The sequence below is a fragment of the Oryza glaberrima genome, chromosome 8, assembly GCF_000147395.1.
Source record: "Oryza glaberrima chromosome 8, OglaRS2, whole genome shotgun sequence".
NCBI classification, from domain to species: Eukaryota; Viridiplantae; Streptophyta; class Magnoliopsida; order Poales; family Poaceae; genus Oryza; species Oryza glaberrima.
This window is the reverse complement of record NC_068333.1, coordinates 23,573,810-23,597,857: the sequence shown is the minus strand read 5'-3', so window position 1 is coordinate 23,597,857 and position 24,048 is coordinate 23,573,810. Positions and strand designations below refer to the sequence as shown.

At 43.6% G+C, this 24,048-nt stretch overlaps 5 protein-coding genes across 7 annotated transcripts; 3 read left to right on the top strand and 2 right to left on the bottom strand.

The window, feature by feature from the left end:
• Positions 1-1,150: 1,150 nt before the first annotated feature.
• Positions 1,151-4,075, top strand: LOC127781195 (non-specific lipid transfer protein GPI-anchored 1). Of its 2 annotated transcripts, none has more exons than XM_052308116.1 (3): positions 1,151-1,653; positions 2,908-2,967; positions 3,599-4,075. In XM_052308116.1, exons 1-3 carry the CDS (start codon positions 1,311-1,313, stop codon positions 3,730-3,732), a joined length of 537 nt encoding a protein of 178 aa, XP_052164076.1. In that variant the 5' UTR covers positions 1,151-1,310; the 3' UTR covers positions 3,733-4,075. The 2 variants fall into 2 exon arrangements, with proteins under 2 accessions (XP_052164076.1, XP_052164074.1); XM_052308114.1 differs by having other exon boundaries at positions 1,154-1,653; positions 3,596-4,075.
• A 4,422-nt stretch (positions 4,076-8,497) lies between these two features.
• LOC127781801 (peroxidase 55-like) lies at positions 8,498-11,075 on the top strand. Its single transcript, XM_052308849.1, has 3 exons — positions 8,498-8,749; positions 10,010-10,201; positions 10,418-11,075. Exons 1-3 carry the CDS (start codon positions 8,498-8,500, stop codon positions 10,991-10,993), a joined length of 1,020 nt encoding a protein of 339 aa, XP_052164809.1. The 3' UTR covers positions 10,994-11,075.
• Positions 8,636-15,123, bottom strand: LOC127781800 (plant-specific TFIIB-related protein PTF2). 2 transcript variants are annotated; one of them, XM_052308848.1, is made up of 7 exons: positions 13,116-15,123; positions 12,630-12,755; positions 11,942-12,062; positions 11,695-11,854; positions 9,295-9,453; positions 8,996-9,203; positions 8,636-8,772 (listed from the first exon to the last, which is right to left on the bottom strand). In XM_052308848.1, the coding sequence occupies exon 1, from the start codon at positions 14,847-14,849 to the stop codon at positions 13,128-13,130; it is 1,722 nt and encodes a 573-aa protein (XP_052164808.1). In that variant the 5' UTR covers positions 14,850-15,123; the 3' UTR covers positions 8,636-8,772; positions 8,996-9,203; positions 9,295-9,453; positions 11,695-11,854; positions 11,942-12,062; positions 12,630-12,755; positions 13,116-13,127. The 2 variants fall into 2 exon arrangements, with proteins under 2 accessions (XP_052164808.1, XP_052164807.1); XM_052308847.1 differs by having other exon boundaries at positions 11,942-12,755.
• Positions 15,124-15,291: 168 nt separating this feature from the next.
• Positions 15,292-20,514, bottom strand: LOC127781799 (protein NUCLEAR FUSION DEFECTIVE 4). Its single transcript, XM_052308846.1, has 3 exons — positions 19,946-20,514; positions 16,931-17,868; positions 15,292-16,192 (listed from the first exon to the last, which is right to left on the bottom strand). Exons 1-3 carry the CDS (start codon positions 20,279-20,281, stop codon positions 15,679-15,681), a joined length of 1,788 nt encoding a protein of 595 aa, XP_052164806.1. The 5' UTR covers positions 20,282-20,514; the 3' UTR covers positions 15,292-15,678.
• Positions 20,515-20,861: 347 nt separating this feature from the next.
• Positions 20,862-22,947, top strand: LOC127781350 (nuclear transport factor 2). The gene is made up of 2 exons (XM_052308296.1): positions 20,862-21,248; positions 22,646-22,947. The coding sequence occupies exons 1-2, from the start codon at positions 20,952-20,954 to the stop codon at positions 22,715-22,717; spliced, it is 369 nt and encodes a 122-aa protein (XP_052164256.1). The 5' UTR covers positions 20,862-20,951; the 3' UTR covers positions 22,718-22,947.
• The last annotated feature ends 1,101 nt before the right edge of the window (positions 22,948-24,048 follow it).

Here is a 24,048-nt window from a genome sequence, read left to right as displayed (position 1 = left end):
TGGTTTTTGACTGCCTCATCAATGGAGCTCTCTAGTCTCTATAGCTGATAGCTTAGCTCTTCCATTCATTCATCGGTACATACAGCTCAAAAGGCATGGCTAGGCCTTGTTTAGTTCCTCATATTTCTAACTTTCCATCACATCATATCACATCAAAAACTTTCCTACACACGTAAACTTCTAACTTTTTTTTCAAACTCCCAACTTTCTTTAAATTTTCAACTTTTTTTTTTAGGAATTAAACACACTCTTAGCATGAGAGAATGACAGTGAACCATCCGTGACATTCTTTGCAAGGAGGACGGACGATGACTCTGTGAACAGGAGTCTGATCTGCTCTGAACTCCCAACCGTCCCAACCGACGCCGGCCATCACGGGCGTGTTCGTGCCGGGCTTCCTCTGCTCTTGCCGGACTCCGGCTGTCGTCAGAGCTACCAACGAGACGTACAAGGAAACGCGCGCCGCGTCGTGCCGTGCTAGAATGGCCGTGCACGGCACTAACGCGGCGCACGGGTTTTCTTTTATAACACAAAAGACGCACATGTGCAAATATTACTACACACCCATAACCTTTTTAGTTATAAGTGCTGGAAATAATGGTATGACAATGATGAGAAAAAATATGTTTTATGCAAATTTTGTACTGCATGTGTTTCAGAATATAACAACTTAGATCGGATGATACTTAACCGTATTAGATGTTAAGTCTCATCTGATCTTTGATCTTAAGCTGTTATATTTTGGAATAGAGTGAGTATGTTTTATGTTCTTATGGTGTCTGGAAAATGAGTTAGAATAGGTGAGACTGAAAACGAAAACCAATGGAGGGATAGAATGAAATGGGAGTAAGAAGAATCAATGGTTAAGATTGAATATTACCCTCTAAGAGGGGAGAAATCATATCCCAAACCCATTTTCCAAACTTGAACCATATGGTAAAAAAAACTAAACGTAAAAAAATAATAGAAAGTGTAAATTAATTCTAAAAATTCTAAAATTTAAATTTAGAAGAGGACCGTAGTAAAGTTAAAAAAAGAGAAAAAAAATCTAGTTGAGGAGGAAATGCATGAGCAAGTTTACCATTACCACCCCGGCTGGGCTCTGGGCTGTCGTCCGCCTCAGCGTCTTAAATGCAACATCTAACTCTCACCACCCTCCTCTTCAATGCCCCCGTCTCCCTCTCGCCTATAAACCACGCCGCCCGCCACCGCCGCTCGCCATCGCCACCGTCGTTCACACCACACCACCTGCTGCACACAGCTCGATCGAGTTAGCCCACTAGCTACCAACCAAGCTGCCGGCGAGAGGTATGGCGGCGTGGCGCGGTCTGGCGTTGGCGGCGGTGGTGGCGTGGTGCGTGGCGGCGGCGGCGGCGGCGCCAGACGCGGCGCTGCAGAGCAAGTGCCAGCAGGACTTCACGAAGCTGACGGACTGCATGGACTACGCGACGGGGCACGAGGAGGCGCCGTCGTCGACGTGCTGCGGCGACATGTCGGCGACGCAGCAGGCGCGGCCCGAGTGCCTGTGCTACATCATCCAGCAGGTGCACGGCGGCCGGAACGAGGTCCAGTCGCTCGGCCTCCGCTTCGACCGCCTCCTCGCCATGCCCACCGCCTGCAAGCTCCCCAACGCCAACGTCTCCCTCTGCATCAGTAACCACCACCTCCTCCTCCTCCTCCTCCTCCTTCTTCTACCGGAGCCATCGTTTCGCTTATGGCATATTTACAAATAAAATGTAATTTATGAGTAAAACTTTTATGTACATATTCTTAGCGATTTAAAAGCAAATGCTGAAAAATAAATTTCGATGAAAAAACCTTTAAATCAGCTCTAAATTTAAGGTTGAAAATTTAAATTTTAACTGATAAATATAAGTATAAGCGAAAAGATATACGTGTAGATTACACGGAAGACGCATACGCACACACCACGCTCATACACCAAATGCGCTTCCTAACAAACAAACATCATTTACTGTTCACTATACTACTTTTTTTTTTGCATGTGACTGTTCAGTTTTAGGCAAGAACATGACACGCATGCTTCCTATTCAGAATTAGTTAACTTATGTATTTCTAGATCAATTAATTAGGTTCTCACCTTATGTTTTTACTATGTTTTGTGTAGTGAATCGGTTGAATTTTTTTCAAGTGAATCACAGATTCACAGGTTCTAATTAAGAATCTCACCGATTTCCCCAAGAAAAACCTTGTGGCAGAACAGGAATATTAAGATAGCAATTCCAGATTCATTAAAATTGAAGAGGATAGTAGTTTATGGTTTTTTTTTTACTGGCCTTTTGCTCGGTAAACTAGAGAGTTTAGAACTCAAGATCCAAGCAAGAGAGAGAGAGAGAGAGAGAGAGAGAGAGAGAAGAAACTGATCTGCCAAGCAGGCCATGCGTTCGTGCGTGTTGGGCCGTGCTGCTTCTGCTCTGGTCTAGTACAAGATTCAGCCCATGCTCTACTTTTCTCCCAATCTCCCCTACTCTTGGAATGAGGGTCAGCTGGTGGAGCTGGAATTCGGCCAAACAGTTTCAGTCTTTTAGCTCCACTTAAAATGGGAGCGAAACTAGGTGGAGCTCTCTCACAAAATGGAGAGGTGGAGCTAGGTTTAGACAGCTCTATAACTCCTCTTCAGACCTAATTCCTGGAGTTAAATTTAGGAGTTGGAGCTCTAGCAAACACACCCTCATGAGTCTAGTTGTATTTAAACCTTTTTTTTTTGTCTGTCAAATCTTCAGTCATGAGTGCTCATGCTTGCAGCAGACTGTTGATCAGTTGATCATGTGTAATTTGCTCTATGTGACCATGCTGTTAAACGTAATTTGACAATGTTTTGTATCAACAAATTCTGTTTTTTGAGATGATGCAATTCTAATGTTTGATGATGTCTTGATCTGTTAGACCTGCTGCACCTGACCCCAAGCTCACCGGACTACGCTGTCTTCGCCAACGCCTCCAAGGGTGAGTATTTCCCCCTAAAATCCTACTTCCTCCATTTCAAATTACTTATCATTTTAATTTTGTCTTAAGTTAAACACATATATCTTTGACCATCATTTTTTAAAAAAATCCCTGTAATTTAACGTCATAATATTTATGTTTTTAGATCCACAGTAAGAAATGTTTTTATAATATGTTATTCACATGTTATTATACTAAATGAATTTCTAAAAATAAATGGTAAAAAATAAACATGGTTGACTTATGCCAGAGCTAAAACGAGAAGAAATTTGAAACGGAGGGAATATCTTTTTGTTAATAACTCCCCAACATTTTCACTCCTGTCAATGGCGATCAAGAACAACTGAATAATGATTTATCTATGCATCAGTGTCAGTGTGTCACCACAGGGATTGAACACTAGCTACTAACTTGTAAAGAATAAACATGTTTGACCTATGGTAGAGCTAAAACGACAAGAAATTTAAAACGAAGGGAATATCTTTTTTGTTAATAACTCCCCAACATTTTCACTCCTGTCAATGGCGATCAAGAACAACTGAATAATGATTTATCTATGCATCACTGTCAGTGTCACCACAGTGATTGAACACTACTAACTTGTCTTTTTCTTCTCTCTTTTCTTCAGCAGCGGCTACGACGCCGTCAAGCACCACCCCGGGGGCGGCGGCGGCCACCGCCGGCGGCTTCAAGGTTCAGGCGGGGCTCAGCTACGGCGTCGTCGCGGCGGCGATGGTTTCTGCCGTCTTCTCATCCATCTTCTGATCCGTGAAACAAGCTAGTCACCCACCCATTTTTCTTTGGGAAAAAATCTTTTCTGTCTCTTGATCTCTACGTCGTTCAGCTTTTACTCTGCAAGAAACGAATGCACACTGGATGGATGGATGGATGGTTGGTTTGTGATGTGCTACACGAAGATTCGTTCTGATGTTGTACTGTTTTGTACCCTGATAAATAGATTTGAGACTTGATTTTTGTTCTTCTGTGGCTTGATGCTAGCTAGCTACATTCTGAATACTGATACACGCATATGCTAGTACTAAATCTGAATAATCAATAATGTACCTCATTTTTTCTTCTGAATATTGATACCCTTAAGTCATAATAACATCTTTGTGTGCAAACAACTTTGAGGTAGTAGTAGTAGTAGTACCAAATATTAACAATGTACTTTTGCTGTTTTGCATAAGAGAAAAAAAAACATGGATGTTTTTTCTAAAAAATATTGACATTTACTCAATGTTTTTTATAATATTTACTGTTGCTAATGGTTTAGCAGTAATTAGAGTGCTTCAGAAATTTATCCATGAAGCTTCCGATTTCGTCTTTTCTTGTACTCCTCTTTGGTTAGAGCTCATAACAATCTTGGAAGCTTTGGATGAACAGGGAAATGAAAAGCAAGTGAAAAACAAAAAAAGCAGCAAATCCTCTTTCTCTGTGGGGGCAATGCAAAGCTTCTTCAGACAATCCAGACCTCTCCTTTGGAGCCTTCCCTGCCTTCTTGCTTGCTTTCACAAGCATCCATGATTCTATGGTTGATCCTTCTGTCCCCCATTTGCTTCTATCTGCGTCTTTATCTAGGCCTGGCTGCTAATACTTTATTGAGTGGATCATCTACTTAAATATGAGAGCGTATTAAATATTTTAATAAATAAAGTTAATAAAGGATGGTATAAAACAAGTGGTATAAAAAACACAGTGGAAGATAATTTTTCGAGAAAATGTTTGTTTTTAAGTGTGGAGTATTTTTTTTAAAAAATAACGGATTAAAACTCGGCCTCTACACTAATAGGAAGATGTACACAGCCAAGCATGAAGCAAATGATTCGTTCCAGTAATCCGGTAAATAATCTGCAAAGAAAAGGACAGTCATATGCTAGCTGTGCCTGATGACTGCATTGCACTGAAACAATTAATCAAGTCTAAGTGCCAATCAGAGATGCTCACTTCACCGGTTGTTTGTACTCTATTATTCCCATCATTCTGATCGTGCTCACCAGAATATGGAATGTTTTGTTGTAACAGCTCAACGATTGGTGACTCAGACGTGTACTGCTCTTAATTAAACGTTAATGAATGCCTGCCACTGTTAACTCCAACAATCAAACTCTTGACAGGAAAAAAAAACATGTAGCATACAACTTCACTAGAAAGTACTGTACCAAATTTTATTATAATTATTTTTTAAAAAAACAGTGAAAGCTTCATTGAACTCAACTAGATACATCCAGGTGTGACACTCCCAATCTTCTACTACATAACTAAGATATACAACAAAAACACACATCCAAACACTAGTTTTAAAATGAAGGAAAAGAACATAAAGAGTTAATGGCCATCAATCCGTAGACTAAAACTACCACCGATGCTTCATGGTGAAAAACTCCTTAGTCACCCACTCCAGTCACTGACATGTCACTGAAATAAAATCCTAGAAATCAGGTTTCTAAAAGAATCTAGAAATGGAACCAATAAATAGTTAGTGAGATAACATGTAAAGGAGAGAACATTCTTTATTGAAAACCACATCATTCCTACATAGCCATAATAACCAGCACATAGTAGCTGCTCTTAGCAAGATATAATATCTCATATATTTGTAAACTCTCAAACAAATGACACTAGTGGCCGGGTGTAATCACAAATCTAACTACAACGTTTTCATTAAATAGTACTACATTGATTGTGAAATGACAAGGGATCTAATATATAAGTGGAGAAGCCAATTACCTTATTGGTTGGCTTTTAGGATGAGAAAGGCCCTTTACGGTCCTACAATTGATATCAGAGTCTGGCTAATTCAATATTTCTGATCTAAGGGACAAAGTGTGTGAATGCCTGATAGATCGTGGGTGACTGGGGGATCATCAGTGTATGGTGAAGAGGCGGTGAACGGCTGAGAGACACTAACGTGTGAATGAGGAGATTGTTAAATAATGCCATATTGGTTGTGGAAGGGTAAGAGACCTGATATAATTAAGCGGGAGAACCATTTACCTCATTGCCTCATTGGTTAGCATTTGGGGTGAAAAAACATTTTACGACGCTACAGTTTTTGCAGTATACTCCCTCCGTACTCGTAAAGGAAGTCGTTTAGGATAATGTTTAAGTCATACCTTGGGAATATAAATCATGAATAACTCTCAAGTTATTGAGTTTGAAAATGTAAAAATTATATAAATAGATTTGTCTTGGAAAATAATTTCATAAAAGTATACGTATATCACTTTTCAATAAATGTTTTTATAAAAACAAGAAGTCAAAATTGTGTTTTGGAGACCGTGTCGCTGTTTAAAACGACTTCTTTTACGAGTATGGAGAGAGTACTTAACTAGAAATTGAAAGATTATTCTTAATCGAATTAAACCTTAGGCCTTGTTTAGTTTTAAACTTTTTCTTCAAATTTCCAACTTTTCCATCACATCAAAACTTTTCTACATACATAGACTTCCAATTTTTCCATCACATCGTTCCAATTTTAACTAAACTTTTAATTTTGGCATGAACAACACACCCTTAGTGACATGACATGCATTGGTACGAGTAATCACCACTTGAACCGACAACCGAGTGAAAATATAAGATTTGAGACAGCCGACGAGGAGAAATCAAGCCGGGAAATCGTGCGCGCGACGCGCAAAGATGTTGAGCTCCTACGAAAAGCAATCCATCATCCATGTCGTGCGGCGCATGAGTTAATAAGCCTAGCATTGAGCTAAGATTTTTCTCTGGTCAACCCATGATGCTTTGTGCCAAAAAAAAAAAACACCTCTTGTTTATTTCGTTTAAAAAAAATTTGATTCTTTGTTCCAACATCGGCCAAGAAAAAAAACGGAAATCCAGCTTATTAATTAACCATATCTTGATTATTTTTTGAGATAATAAACATATACTAGCCCTGCCAATGTGGCATTAACTGTCAGGACATATAAGAAAACTGTGGGTGATGCCTGCTCGTCGTTCGCCTGAAATAATTCAGAGTCTGGTTCTGAAACAGTTGGAACCCATGTGCCTGCAACTCTGTTACCTAGAATTCCTCTTCTCTGTTTGTGTCTTTTTTATTTTGCTAATCTGCCATTACCTAGAACACATAGTTTAGCCAGGATCAGATTGACTTTCTGGTGAAGCCCACATGGAAAAGGAACAATCATCATCTCACCTGCCAAGAACGAAACAAATGAGAACAGATCAAAACAAACGGCTCGAACTCGAATGAGTACATCACTGAGCTAATGTCGATCTCATTTCCAACTCTGATTTGAGTGGCAGTATAATGTTATCCTCCATTGGAATCTCGCAACAACCTTTAAAACGATATATGGACGCTTCTGTTTGTGATCATCCACGTATCAATGTCATGATCATGGTTCAAGCTTTAGACAAAACTTTTTTTGTGTTGTTTTGAAAAAAAGTTTTTGTGTTTTAGGCTTATCATGCATCTATAATCTGTTGGCTTAAGGGATGCAGCCATTGTTGTTATCCCAGGTTAGGTCGGACAAATGAGTTCATTTGAATGGGAGCTACTGGGTGCATGATACTCCTATATGTATGATTGACCTATCTGGCGCCCGTTGGGCCGGCAATCCCGGAACGAAGCCTAAAACTGGGGTCAATTTTGGGTCCCAATGCGACCTGCCTAGATGAATACTGCATGTTTTTTTTTTGTTTGATTTTGATAGGAGTACATCTGTACATGAATTGGATTAGCACTACTCCAGAAAGTGATTATGGTTCAGAAGGCACTTAGACACCACCAGAAAACACTGTTAGGCCTCCTTTGAAACATATGAATAAGAAAAATGAAGCATTTTATAGAGAAGTTTTACGGTACTTGAGAAAGCAACTCGAGGGACCTATATTTTACAGAATATATGAAAGATACAGGAGTGACCATTTGCATGCTGCGCAGAAATTTGATGAGAGATTCAAAGGAGAAAAGCTCCCATGAGGTTGAACCTTATGTTAAATTTGCTCCAAAACTCTTATGATTGAATCGTTACATAGGAATTCCACAGTATCCATGGCCCCATTCTTTGCTTAAAAGGGCCATATATGCAAAATTTCTATATGATTCTACATATTCCTCTATCTAAAAGAATATTTTGTTCCAAAGTGGGCTAGCTTAACGATACCAAAACCACATGGTATTTCTTTAGGTTTCTTACAAAGTTACAAATGCTTTCCAGATTTAATTAAGAAGCTTACATAGTTTTATGCTTTTCGTATCGTTTGCCCTTATTGTGCATTCGAAGGCATCACCTTTTCTGCCCTACCTCTCTCCCTCTTTTATACACACCAAATATGCAAATACCACCTTTTGTATCAGCAACAACTACTAATCCATCTCAAGCCAAAATCTCCACCACTAACCCAATCATTACAAAAAAAGAAAGAAAGAAACTTATTAGCATCTCACCTCTCACACCACTGCTAGTATTACTTATAGCTGGCTAAACCATCCCTTGTGCTGTCTCCTCTCCCTCCGTGTTGCTCCCTTCTTCTTCTTCTTCTTCTTCTTCTTCCCCCTCTCATGTTCTCATCGTCGGCCATGGAGAGAAGGAGAAGAAGCCCGTGCGCCGCCGTCGTGATGGCGGCGGTGGCAATGCTCGCCGTAATGCCGGCGTTCCCCGGCGTGGCGGCGGACTTGTCGGCGGGGTACTACAGCTCGTCGTGCCCCAAGCTGGAGTCCATCGTGCGGTATGAGGTGTCGAGGAAGATCAACGAGACGGTCGTCACCATCCCGGCCGTCCTCAGGCTCTTCTTCCACGACTGCCTCGTCACGGTGAGTTCGATCAGTTCATCATCCTGGATCAAACCATTCAAACTGTTAATTAACCAATCACACAAGCAAATGCTAGTAGGCTGCATCAATCAAATCAATCTGGTTCTTGCTCGAGCCTCTCATGCATCTGAATGAGCATCATTTGCATTAACTGGGTTTATTCATGATTCATCTGTTGGTTTCTGGAGTCAGTTTTAAGTAAGTAGATTCTTGTTAAATTAGTTGGTTCGATGGTCGGTTCTTCACCTATTCAACTTGCTGGAGCTTTGGAATCATTTTCCTGTCCTCTCTTAATCCAGAAGCCACTCCATTTCCAACGGTGCAAGGCTGCAACTTGCCGCTGCTATGCTTTTCCAGTGGCAGCTTTGGAGCCCTGTGGCTGTACCCCAATCTTCCTCCCCATTGGCCATTCTCTCTCAAATGATTTTCTTTTTACTGAGAGGTGTTCAGATATCTGCAATTAGAAGAAAAAAATCAGGTAATTTGTTTAGGTGGGTCGAGCTGGGAGAAGGTAGAGAGATTAGAGAAGAGAACAACTCGATTACCTCGCTCGCGTGGTCGTCGGTTGCGGCAGCGATGCATGTGACGACGCGACTTTTCATCAGTGACGCGCATTATCAAATTGCGGCCGTGTCGGATCCATCCATCTCATTCTCCTCTCCCACTTTGCTCTTCAGAATCTTCAGAACCAGCAATCAATTCATCTGAAAAAAAAAACAAGGAGAAAGAGGCATATTAGTATTAATCCAGTCACTAAATAGTATAATTAGTAAAAGGTTTTAAAGTTTAAGAAAAATCAACTAGCCTTCTTTCTTCAAAGGTAGAGGTACCAATCAACATTTTCAGTGCAGGGTTATAGAGTAGTATTAATTAGTTGAATGCTCCCTAAAATACTGTTACTAGTTCAGCGAGTGAAGAATAAAGATTAAAGAGATGCCTGACATGTCACGCGCCTAATGATGTTTAGTGGTGTCCTGGCAATCAATCAGCTGGCATCTCGTCTTTTCCCTTTTGATGTTTCGAAGAACATTTTTCCTTTTGGGTTTGACCACATATAGGAATAAGATGCAGCGCGTGAATGCACGTAGAGCACCAGTTGTATCGGCCCCACCCGGTAGCCTATACATGAACGAGCTAATATATAGTTTAACTTTCTAATTGTATAAAATAATTATAAACAGCAACTTGGAAGTAGAAATGCAGAAAGAATCATTGTGGTTTACACTATTGAATAAAAACTGAGTAAAAAGATTTTTACAGGGGTGTGACGCTTCGGCCTTGATTTCGTCCCCAAATGACGACGCCGAGAAGGACGCGCCGGACAACATGTCCCTCGCCGGCGACGGCTTCGACACCGTGAACCGTGTCAAGACCGCCGTCGAGAAGGCCTGCCCCGGCGTGGTCTCCTGCGCCGACATCCTCGCCCTCGCCGCCAGAGACGTCGTCTCCCTCGTAAGCCTCTGCACCTCAAATCACTTCCAGAAGCTCTCACTCTGACAATCGCCATAGTACATGATCCTCTGCAGTCGACTTCACCGTGCCTTTGTCATTGACATGTGAGCCGACGACACATCGGACCTACATGTCAGTGATAAAGACACGATGCAGTGACCAGAGAGGATCCTGATCCCTTACAAGTATACTGACAATGGCCACCATCAACCACAGGCGTCCGGGCCATGGTGGTCCGTGGAGCTCGGCCGGCTGGACGGCCTCGTGTCCAAGGCGAGCGACGTCGACGGCAAGCTGCCCGGGCCGGACATGCGTGTGACGAAGCTCGCCGCCGTGTTCGACAAGCACGGGCTGTCGATGCGCGACATGGTGGCGCTCTCCGGCGCGCACACCGTCGGCTTCGCGCACTGCACCCGCTTCACCGACCGGCTGTACAACTACAGCGCCGGCGAGCAGACGGACCCGTCCATGAACAAGGACTACGCGGCGCAGCTGATGGAGGCGTGCCCGCGCGACGTCGGCAAGACCATCGCCGTCAACATGGACCCCGTCAGCCCCATCGTCTTCGACAACGTCTACTACTCCAACCTCGTCAATGGCCTCGGCCTCTTCACCTCCGACCAGGTGCTCTACACCGACGGCGCGTCGCGGCGCACCGTCGAGGAGTTCGCCGTCAACCAGACCGCCTTCTTCGATGCCTTCGTGAGCTCCATGGTCAGGCTGGGGAGGCTAGGGGTCAAGGCCGGCAAGGATGGAGAGGTCAGGAGAGACTGCACTGCATTCAACCACTAGATGGAAAGCAGCGGCAGATTGTAATTCAGAAATGTGTTGCTCTGATGAGTTTGATACATATAATGAGCTTGATTCTTTTGCATACAGTTTTCCAAAAGTTTGAGTGTGTTTTCTTACTTCTTTTTTTCTTTCTATGTGCTTATTTTTTTCGATGAATTTTTGTACAGACTGAAGAGTGTAATACGTACAATGGATACATTGAGGATTCTCTATTGAAATGATTAACGAGATGGATAGGGCTAATAAAAAGGAAATTAGTTTGACTTATGATTCAGTCTGTACAAATGCAAGTTTTCACCACCAGGTGATCATGTTAGGAAGCTGAAAGAAATCAATAAAGACCAAGAAATCAAACTTTTGATTGGGCGATTCTGAAAATTTCAGTATAATCAAGGGAAGGGAAGACGAAACAGAAGGAGATAAAAAACATATATGCCTAGGAAATGCATTGGAAATTTGAAAATGATGGCTTTCAGAAATGTTAACTTATTATTGACCTCAAACTGCTGAAAATACACAATGCCACAGGCGACTTCTGAATATCCAATAGCCAGTTTGTTCCAACACAATGAATGCAATTGAAATCAGCATCACTACCTTAATCTGAGATTATCGAGATACCTGATTGCTGAGATCCCGAACATAGGACCATTCCGTCAAAAAAAAAAACATAGGACCATCTGAAGAGAGTGAGAGACCACCTCAGGCAATCAGATGTAGGAGGTGAGGTCATACAGCTCAAAAGCAGCATCTCCTGAAGAGGCCCCGTGCCTAGGATAATATGAAGAGGCTCACTGCAAGTAGCAGTAGCAGATGGAGCTTAAATCTGAAGGTGCAAATGGAACATATCTCCTGAAGAGCCTGTGGAAATAATTGCAACACCAATGCTCACAGATCTATTAATCTTCCCTGAAAGGAAGGTGTAGCCTCTTCAAGCATAGAGATTACCTGGACACTTTCCAAATGTTCTTTGACGAAGGAGTCCCTTACCTTCTTTTTTTAAAAGAAATGTCTCTTACCTTCTTAGGTTCTTCCTCCTTGAAACATCTCATACATTTGGGGATTCCGTCTACCAAGTGAAAAGATAAAGATATTATGCTCATTCCCTACAACATATGGTTATACGAATCCCCTGGTAAGCAATTGTGCAATAGTGCAGTGCAGCAACCGAAACCACTATAAGAATTCTGATCCCACACCCAGGAATGTAATTACATGCAGAAAATAAATCCATGATGACCAATAAAGTGTGTCTACCAAAACGAAGAAAGTTATCCCTGGGTAATTATCTGATTCTAGGAGAATTGTTGCATATGTATAGGTTTAACATGCGAGCTCCACGCTCTATAAACTTAGCCACAAAACATGATCCAAAATAGCAAATGAAGGCAATATTTCAGTTGAGTACATCTTAAAAAAAATTGCACATGACCTGGTAACTTAAATCGGTAGTCTGTCCTTGCGGCCTTTAGCAACAAGAACCGCTGAACAACATAGATTACAAATAAACATGTAAATACTTATCCACATTTTGCACGATTACAAACCAAATGTTATTTTCGCCCATAGGAATAGGATAGATATATCACCAATAGTAATTTGAGTCACATATATGTAGTCAGTAGCCACCCATTACCTTAAAAAAGAAAGATTGCATCCTGAAGATCTGAACCACTTCGAAATAATCAGAAACACACACTTCATCAGGAAAGCACGATACGCCAATGCACATTTTTCATTTTCTGACTCCATCTATGAGAAACTGATGACAGTAGAGTGAAAATTTATAACTACAAGTCACTCATAAGCAGTACATCAATGTACAGTAACCAGAACATCCCAGTCATTTAAGACAAAAAATTCTAGTCTCCCTATCATTCCTAGGTTGCATTCTACTGTCTGTTTTACCAGGGAAAACAAAACCCAAACATGTATTTTCATCTCAATCACAATATTTTCTTTCCACAATCAGCTTAATTGAACTTCACCAAAGTGGTACTCAGCACAAAATTTCTCTATCAAGAAAAAAAATTCTATCAACAGATTGTTGTGGTTTATAGTAGTGAGAACCTATGTTCAGCAATAAATCTGTCTTAATTATCCTAAAGACCTATGGACTTACATCACCATGTTTTCATTTGTGTCCACTGGCACTCACTGCACAGAAGACATGTAGATCTAACAATCTTCTGTATTGTCCTTGTTCGATCTCTTCCTCATTTGCACCGTGTAATAACAGGAGCTCAATGATACAGTCCTCCCAGTCAATACCATCAGAGGGAGCTCCTTTCCGTCTCTTCTTCTCACCACCTGGACCATCCGGCATCTCTATTGGAAGCTCTCCATTCATGGCACGATCACTTCCAGCTATCCTCTTTTTGCCTCGCTTCTTCCTGGCCGGTTTTTGCGGTGAGCAGGCATCTTCATTTCTCAGAGCAGCCTGCAATTTATTCTCGCTTTCAACAGGACCTTTTCTAATCGCATCAATTCGGCACTTAGCAGCTTCAATCCGTGCTCTCCTTTTCTTCTGCAACTTCATTCCAGCAGCAAACGATGGCGGAGGAACATCAAAGCCGACGTCAATATTCACTACATCCTCCAACACCATGTCCTTGGTCCAACCATCATCCAGCGAATCTATACATGGCTCCAGCTCTAGCCCTCCTATCCGCTGCCTCTTCCTGTTAGCACCTTTACCAACTTGCCCAAGTCTTTGTAGTTGAGCAAGCCTCTTCAAGACATTTTGGTAAGCACTTGATAGGCACTCCTCCGAGATCTTCAAATTCTCCAATTCCTTCCCCTCCTGCCCGGAATTATTGGAATCCAAATCATCAGAAGCCAATTGGGGAGCAACCTGAAGGTACTTGGATTCATCATCATCAACGGCTGAGCACGCCTGCACAATCCCGGCAATGTCCGGAGCGAAGCTCTCGAGAAACTGCTCTGATGGGTCGGACTGTGACCTCATCTCCATGAGCCGGAGCAGCACGGGCGCGTTCAGGAGCAAGTTCTTCGCATTGACATCGGCGCCCCACGGCAGCAGCTCCCGCGCGACGCGCACCAGCGCATCGACGAGCTCCTTGTACCGGCGGAGGCTGGTGTGCAGCCTCGCAGAGATGTCCCGCGCAATGTCCTCCACGGTGATGGAGGTGACCCCGTTCGCCTCCGCGGCGAACGCGACGAGGGCGGCGATGAGGGGGAGAGGGAACCGCCCCGTGGTGAGCGACCACTTGGAGGCGCAGCGGAGGAGGAACCGGGATTGGGAGAGGATCACCTCCGTCCTCTCGCTCGCGGCGGAGGACAGCGAGGGCGAGGAGCGCACGGCGCGCTCGAGCGCGGCGGCGTAGTCGAAGGACGGGAGCGGGGGGAGCGAGAGGTGGGAGGCGATGCGGGAGACGAGGTCGGCGAGCGAGGCCACCGAGCAGAAGGCGGTCTCGGCGGCCTCGGCCAGGGAGAGCGGGAGGCGGTGGGACCTCGCGACGAGGAAGGCGCAGGCGGAGGCGAGGGCCGGGAGGAAGGCGGAGCCCTGGGTGGCGAGGTTGCCTCCCGTGGCGGACTTGGCCATGGCGAGCGCCTCGTCGGCGGCGGTGGGGGAGAGGCCGAGGCGGGCGGCGATGGAGGCGATGGTGACGACGCCGTTCGAGAGCTTCTGGTCCCGGTACAGCGACTGCGACTGGTGGTAGACGAAGGAGGAGGCGCGGAGGTCGTACACGCCGTTGTCGGTGCAGATCGACTGGTGGACGAACTCCGACGAGCCGGAGTCGTGGATGCGGCCGCAGGAGGTGCAGACGAGCACACCGGTGTCCGGGTCCGCCACCACCGCGCCCTCGCCGCACGACCAGCACGTCGACTCCATCGCGCGCCGCGGCGGCGGCGGCCGCCGGTGCGAGGGCGGGCGGCGAGGCTTGCGGCGGAAGAAACGAAAACGAAAACGAAATTGGATGGTGGGGGATTCGATTCGAGGCGGCGGCGTCCCGTTTTTACGATTTTATTTGTGCCAACCGAGTCACGATTACCTAGAAGAGGGGAATTCGAGGTTTTCGGAGATTCAAAAACAATTTCCCCTAATTTCAGAAGGAAAATATCCAAATATCCAAATCTCGTAGATTCTGTTACAGAGCGAGGTTGCAGCCTGCAGATACGGTTCAGAAAATCAGATTCAGGTGGTGCAGAGTCTTTTTCTGTTTTTCAGTAAAGACATGCCAATATCCTCGGGCAATATCGATGATCATAAATTGAACTTGCAAAAATCCTCAGGCAGATGATCAACTTTTCTCTCTCTTGTTTTCCCCCTCATATGAGAAGCACTTCATTATATATCAACATACCGGAAAGAACAATGTTCCTCCTTGACAAAGCAATGCTATTTGTACATGTATACATGCGATTTTTAAAGTTTTTACACAGCAAAAGTTGAAAAGCAAAACACATCTCCACCGTGCACCGGTACACGTCGATACTTCAAGATACTGAACAACGATCGTTCTTTCAGTAGCCACTGATAACTTCATTAACTTATGATAGCGCAAGAATGCCTCTCAGAAACAGAAGGAAGATAACAAAACTTCACCCTTCTGCTCTCCAACGAATCAACAGGACTTGGGGTGAAAATCCGAGATAGTAGTATATGCGTTGATAACATTTATAAATTTTGTTTCCTTCTGGGTCTTGACTGATGATATTCTTCATGTCCTGGGGTTCCCATACAGATTGGCGTACACAATCTTCGTCCGGTAGATGAGGATCAAGCTCAGGACAGCAGCAACAATGCAGAACCCAGACATGATCAGAGACGAAAGGAAGAAGCAGATGGCCCCCTCACACTTCAATGGCTGAGTAGCATCCGAGGCCATGGCAAGCAATCTCCCAGGCATTGCCAGCAATGTCGAGTTATGGTGCTGGTGAGCCTGCTTCTCAGCTTCAGAGTCGTATATGCCACTGGCAATAATGCCTGAGAATACAAGGGAGCCTGCTGGATTCGCGACGGTAAGGAAGTTGTACAATGCTCCGAAGTTCTTCAGGCCGAAGAGTTCGGAGGCTGCAGCTGGCACAATTGCCCAGTGGGCACCATAGCCAAGACCAACAAGCAGTGTGCCGATGTACATTGCACCCGGCCAAGCCATTGCAAAGGAGAAGTGCCCAAATGCCATAAATACTTGAGCTGTCGCTAACGCAATAGCCCTTGGATATGCATAGTCCCTGAAAAAGGATCAGAGAAAAAGGGATCAGATTAGAATTAATACAAAGATAAAAGGGTGCCAGTTTAAAAGGACAAGTAAACAAAGAGTACAATACTAGTTTCTTGTACTCCCTCCGTCACTAAATATTTAGACGAACGGTCAAACATATTTAAAAAAGTCAACGGCGTCAAATATTTAGGGACGAAGGGAGTATTTAGTTGTCATTTTAGTTTCTTGCACTTAGTTTTTTGTCTTCTTTGTGAGCACATGCACTGGAACAAAGAGTAGAATGTTTGTTTTACTCAGTCAGGAAAAAAATGCATTTGAACATAAACTAATGGAATAAACGATTACTCATGGTTTACAAAAATATTGACCAGCAAGAAATGCCATATACCCAGCAAACGCTATGTTTGTGCTGCCGAAAGCATTCATACTTGCATTATGCAATTTGCAATTGGATGTCATTCCATAGTTTCACTTTCACTTCCGTATGAACCAAACAATACGAATCATTAGATGCTGCTCCTTATGCGCTAAATAATATTAATCATCAGATGGATCACAAAGATATACTCCCCCCGTTTCATATTATAAAACTTTCTAGCAATGCCCACATTCATATATATGTTAATGAATCTATATGTGTAGATTCATTAACATATATATGAATGTGGGCATTGCTATAAAGTCTTATAATATGAAACGGAGGAAGTATATTTTTAATTTCAGTAAACAGCTACTGTAGATTTCTTACTTGACAATAAGCTCTGAAAAGTAGCCCCCACCAATGCGTCCAAGGAAGTTCCAGATGCTAATCATCGAGACAAAAATGTGACTATCCTCATAACCCAATGACTGGCTCATTTGCCCAAGATTATCTATCACAGTAAGACCTGATCCTGATCCCAACAGAAGGGAGAAGAATAGTAGCCAAAAATCTGCCTTGATCAATGCCTGCATCAATGTGAAATCCTCTCCTCTTCGTGGACCTTTTCTCCTCTTGACCCTGACAGCGCCAACAGCAGCTGCCTGGAATAGCTTTGTCTGCAATTCAGCTATCCTCTTCTGCCTCTCTGAGGCTGGAAGTAGATCCACTTCCTTTGGCTTTTCATCCTCCACCTCACTGAATATAACCTCAGTTTGCTCTTCAGATGGTGTTGACGCACTTGCTTCTTCTTTCCCTGGTGATTGCAACAGTGATGCATAGGCACTCTCATCGTTATCTGAGAAGAAGCTGAGTATCACAGGGATGACTATTGGAACTATCAAGAGGACGATTAGAATGATGGTCAACAAGACCATCACTGTGTGGCTCAAGTCGACAAGGTCCCCCACTATCATCACACCCATCAGATAAGCAGCCAAAAGCAAGCAGACACTGTATACAAACGTGAAACTTGTACCATCAGAAGGCCGCACTTGCCTGTGTCCTCCAACTGGTCTGACAATGAACATTAGCGCAATAACCACCATTGTTGGACCAACAGCAACCATGAAGATCAATGCCGCATGATCAGGTGAATGTATCATCGCATACATCTGCGTTAGGATTGCACCACTCAAACCAGCAAATCCCTTGAGGATACCGACAATCGGTCCACGGCTCTTGGGGAAGTTCTGAACACATGAGACGAGAGCAGCCGTATTGAAGTATGTCTCACCATTAGTACCAATAAAGATAAGAATGCACATCTGTTGAGAGATGAGTTGAGAGGCTTTCAGCACAAGAATCAACATGAATAAAATTGAAGGAATGTGAAAGGTAAATATAGATCTGTTCATATCATATATGGCAATCGTGTGAGATTCCAAATGCCACCAACTGAAATAGCAAAAGCAATGGTGGAAGAGGCTACGATTTAGCACTCGACTAGAGCATCTTTGCCTCAGTTTAGTCTGTAGACTGGCAGAAATCTTTGTAAATGTCCTTCTTGCTCTATTAATACATAAGAGGCAAAAGCTTTTGCCCTTCTTCTTATTCAAAAGAAAAAGAATGGACTAACGTAATTGTGGTATTAGTCTTTCCACATGCAAAGGGAATTGTATTCCAGCCCTATTGGGTGTACCTTGAAATGCATAGTTGGATCAAGAAAGATCTTGGCGCCAAAATATCGATATTAGACGCTGAATGCATGAATTAAAACCAAATGAAACAGAAGGTAGTGAAGTGAAATCTATTTCCTTAAAAAAAAAGTGGTGACTAACATTTCAACAAGCTATTAATTACTCTAATGCATCATACAGCTAAAAAAATCAACGGAAAATCTAAAATTTTCAACTATTCGAACTGAACATAGTGAGACATCAAAATCCTGCATATTCTGAGTGCAACACTGCAAATTCCCCGATAAATCTACTCTTTGAAACAATGAGCACTCAGAATGGTTCCTGAAGTGTGAACATAATTTTCAGTTTAAGTATAACTTTTGTTGAGAATATGTAATAGAAGTGTACCCTAAACATTCATTGTTTTTAGATCAACAAGATTTCAGTTCAGAAGTTAATCAGACCATGTTTGCCTAATGGGAAAAGGGAAAATATGGTCTTCCTGAAACATATAGAAAACAATACCATCTAGACAAGGACACTAATCTTGTGCCTACTAAGTCCTCCCACATTTGGCATGGGAAGTTACTACTTCCTGATTCTAATCTTAGAAACTTCAACATTTTTCAAAATGCAGTAGCTATTAGAGACATGTACCAGAAATATTACCTGCATATGGAGATTTAACATTTAAGGCTTCGAAATATTACCGGCTGTGTTTGGAGGTGGGTGTTGGAAACCCATATCCCATACACGGAAAACGGAGTGGTCCATTAGCGCGTGATTAATTAAGTATTAGTTAATTTTTTTTAAAAAAATGGATCAATATGATTTTTTTAAACAACTTTTATATAGAAACTTTTTGCGAAAAATGCACCGTTTAGTAGTTTGAAAAGCATGTGCACGGAAAAAGAGAGGAAAGTGTTGGGAACTTGCTCTTGCAAACACACGATGCTATTTCACTTATTATTCACAAAAGTTTAGGTGATTCAGACAGGTGTATTCTACTATCCTTCACAGATACTGATTGGGGATGGTGAAGTTCTAGGCTGAATATTGTTCAAATAAAAAGTTCTCATGAGATATGTAAATTAAGGTATAATCAAAGGCACATGGGAAGCAAGAAAGCAACCACTAACTGTTTCTACAGACAAGGAAACATATTCAAGTATTCAACAGGTCGTATGTTGGAAATATTCTTCACACATGTCATACAACATGAGAAAAAAATTGTTTGAGCCAATGAAATTCTGATAGTGATTTCTGAATATAAATTCAGTATTTTAGATCAAAAGCGTTTCATTTTCAGAGTGTTTGAACATCTAACAAAGTTTCTTCTCCATGATTGAACACTGTACTGGAGTCCAACTGCAAATAGTATCTCCAATCCCCAAACAAGGAGGTATGAATAGTTTGCAGATCCCAATCCTAGAAACTTGAACCGTACAAAACCCAGTAGAAGTAAATTAAAACCTGACGAACCACTAGTCCACTACACACATTGTTAAACAAGCCTGTAAAATTTTCAACATAATTTCCACACTAACCAACGTGCACGCTTCAATAACAAAAAAAAAAAAAAAAAGAAGTCGCAGGCAGAAAAATGCTAGAGATGAGTAGCAAGCATGTGGGAGATCATGAGATAGACTGTAGCACATGCGGCTGCCTGCAATGAAGATGAGAGGTGGAAGCGGAAAGGGAAGGGAAGGGATCTGAGACTGACCGCCCAGAGCGGGGGCACGGGGGCGCGGTGGGTGACGGCGAGCCAGACCCAGCCGTAGCCGACGAGGTTCTGCGCGGCGCCGACGAGGACCGCGGCCCAGAGCGGGAGCACGGCGGAGAGCGTGCCGGCGAGGAAGCCGACGCTGTCGCCCAGGTCCTTGGCGACCCCGAGCCCCGCCACCTCCCGCTGGTTGTACCCCAGCGAGGCCTTGATCACCGGCGAGATGCTCCCGAACAGGTACCCCACCCCGGCGAACGACTGCATCCACATCGCCGCCACGAACACCAGCCACCTGTTCCGCACGAACCCCCTCACCCTTCCCCCCACCTCCACCATTGCTGCACCACCACCACCTCCAACCACGGCGGATTGGTGTACGCCGACGATCCCCCCCCCCACCTGCCGAAACAGTGATTGCTACTGGTAATCCAGCACGAGCCGAGCAAGCAGAGCAGATTGGAACACGGAGGAGGAGGAGAAATCCGGCGAGAATTCGCTGCGTTTCTATGGACGAGACGAGCTCGGCAACTCGGGGAGACGGGGAGGAGGACGAGACGACGTCGCCCTCGCCGCCTCCTCGCCGGGGGTGAAAGAGACCGGACAAGCCAGGCTGGAAGTGGCGCTCTGCCGTCAGATGCGGAATCGACGGTTCATTTTGTCGACACGTGGCAGTCTATGACCCGAGAGAAAACGTCCGTTTCCGAGAGCCTTCAAGCGCGGCCGCCCCTGTCGTTTCCCTGTCAGTTTGTGGGCCCACCTATCATGCCGCTGGTGGTGGTGGTCCCGCCTCAACTTTTTGTTGGGCTTTACGGCCCATAAAAATCCGGCCCAGTATGAAAATTTCTGGATTCTTCTGTCCAATGGGTTAGCGTCCGTCCCACGCGAACCCCTCACCCCTTGAAATTGCCCTTTCACACGACGCCCTCGTCTTCCTCCTTTCTTTTCTCCCGAGCGCCTCCTTTCCAGAAGCTTCCAAACCCTAGGCGAGCGAGAGAGGCGAGACGCCATGGACGCGGACGCGGTGGCGAAGGCGTTCGTGGAGCACTACTACCGGACGTTCGACACGAACCGGCCGGCGCTGGTGTCGCTGTACCAGGACGGGTCCATGCTCACCTTCGAGGGCCAGCAGTTTCTCGGCGCCGCCGCCATCGCCGGCAAGCTCGGCTCCCTCCCCTTCGCGCAGTGCCACCACGACATCAACACCGTCGACTGCCAGCCGTCGGGGCCGCAGGGCGGCATGCTCGTCTTCGTCTCCGGATCCCTCCGCACCGGCCCCGACGAGCACCCCCTCAAGTTCTCCCAGGTTCGTGCTATTCGCTTCCCCCACCTCCTCCTCCTCGATCTGTTTGATTCAAATACGCGCAGATCTGATCTGCTCTGATCTGATCCGATCTGTGGTTGATCTCGTGATTCGTGGTTTGACTTGGTTCGTTAGTAGTAGCAGCGGCTTGTTTGATGTGGTGCTTACTGTTCTGATGATTGGGTTCGGTCACTATGTCGGTAGATTGATTGATGCACTAGTTGTTTAGTGACGAGTTGTGAGCCTACGATTGGACTTGTGGGTAGTGGGTGTATTTGGATCCTCGTAGTTCCTGATGTTCCTGATGCATTCCCTATCAAGATTCCACTTATTTTCTTAGCAATTCTTTAATTTGATTAACCTTTTGTTATTAGATTGGATCGTTCTTCCAACATGACACCGTTTGATTCTCCAGCAATTTCTGGAATTCTTGGTGGGCTATTGAGTAGTATTAAATTATCATGGTTCTAGCAACTAAGATCATGCTATGACAACTGGCTAATATGGTGCTCCTTCATTGTTTCATGGCCTTCAGTTCCATTGCTCTCGTTAATCTAATGGTTGCAGCTCTCTCTCTCTCTCTCTCTCTCTCTCTCTCTCTCTCTCTCGTGACTACATTAAATTTAATGGTGGCCTTCAGTTCCATCTGAGTATATATATGTGATGGAATGATTCATAGAACAATTACACTATACTAGTGGATCAAAAATAAATTTGCTTGGTTGATTTCTAACAAATATTAATATTGTTGTTGGCATGTCAGTGGTTTTTTGTGGAGTATATTAACTGATTTACAAGAATCTTAATTCCTGTTTATCTTGATTGTAGGATGTGGATATTGCTTGTGTTTGTATTAATTTGTTACTATTGATGATAAGATGAAAGCTGTCTTCAGTTATGGCAGCATTTGTGCAATTGATCGCAGGCTTATAGTAAAATTGCAATTTTTTAGTAGTTTGATTAGGAAAATATTGGAGGCAACTTTGGGGATCTTGCATTCTAGTTATTTTTAAGTTTTTATGTTTGATCAAGTTCTGTTTAATTTAACATAATATGCAATATACTTATGATAAGTGCTTCCCATCTATAGTCATGAGGCCATTTCCATGAAAATTGAAGTTGATTGGCAAATCTTAGTTGAAATGAGTAATAACATGTGAATGCCATCTTTTCTACTACCTTGATGGTTGAAAACACGTTATTTGTGCAGAACAATAGTTTCAAACTCTTAACTGTGATGCTTATGTATTCGAACTTTGCAAGCTCTACGGACATAAGTGAAATGAACCTAATTCGATTGGGAATAATATTCCAAACATGCTGTCACTTGATGCATCTTCAGTTTATGTCCAGAATGATTCCTCATGTTCACTGAACTTGTGATTTCCAACATTTTACAGATGTTCCAGCTGCTTCCCGCTGGAGGCAACTTCTATGTGCAGAACGACATGTTCCGTCTGAACTATGGTTAAGGAAAGCTGGATAGTCATCCATCAACGTACTGGGCCAGTGTTTTATGTTGAAACTATGAGATGCTGTTGCTCTTTTGATTGTTTATCGACTGGTGCAAATTATTGCAAGAAATGGTGTTAAAAGACTATGCACCTTCTGGATTTGTTCTTCTATGTTTCTCCCATGAACTGTGGTATGGAGGCACCATTTATGTGGAATGTGAATGAAGACAGCCTAAAAGATTTTATCATGTCTGCATTTTCGTCCTGTTTTGCTGTTTGGTTTCAGTCTATGGGCGTTATTTTCGTTCGCTCTTCTATATCTGCATTTGCGCCCTGTATTTGCTTGTTGGAAGCACCATTTATGATTTATGTGATTCTGTGGTAGGTTTACCTTCTCTTTTTGAGACGGCATTATTTCTTCTTGGAAAACAAGAAAATTCTTGACTAGTTTGATTTGCCTCTATCTGATGCCCAGAACATATACCTCCCTTCGCAATTGGGATAAATCTAGAAACAAAAATTGCCACGGAAGTTTAGTTCCAATTGTAAGGGAACACTGCAGCGCCGTGGCCGACTGTTTCGCATGTTTAAGGTTTCATTCAAACGGCAATCTTCTGTCGAGTTTTTTTTTACTATTTGACAAGTCTGTTGTACATAAAAATCCCTCTTAAATCTCTCTTCTCCATGTGTTCTCACAATCAACAATAGCCCAGACCCAACACAATGTCATCATCGTAGTAAAGGGCTGAGATTAACGAGTGTTAATGCGTCGTTAACTCGTCGCAGCAGATCAAAGCAGCGTGTTCTAGAATCCACCCAAAGACGACCGGTAATGCCACGTTTCATTTAGTGGTTTATATAAGGAACATTTTCCAGTCTATTACTTCCAACACGAGCGTTTTACCTTCCACAACCACAATCCACAGCCTTTGTACAGTACAGCACACGGACTTGAAGCCCAGCACATTTGAAACAACAAGCAACATAAAACCCACCATATGGACCAACCGACCTCTCGGCCCATGCTACAGGGGTGGGTTGGTGATGAATTCTCCGAAACCCCTCGAGCTCACATGAACCGTCCGATAGAGATCGTACGGATGAAAACAAACCATAGTCCACGACCTACACGGGGTCAATGACGAATTCTCCCAACACCCATGAACCGTTCGATATGGATCGTACGGATGACAACCAACCATAGCCGTAAAACCCACGCTACGAGGGGGTTCGGCGATGAATTCCCCGAACTCCCGTGAGCTCACAACAACCGTTCGATGGAGATCGTACGGCTGAGTACCAATCGTAGCCTCTTCTTTTTCTCACTAAAAAAACGATCTGACCGGTGG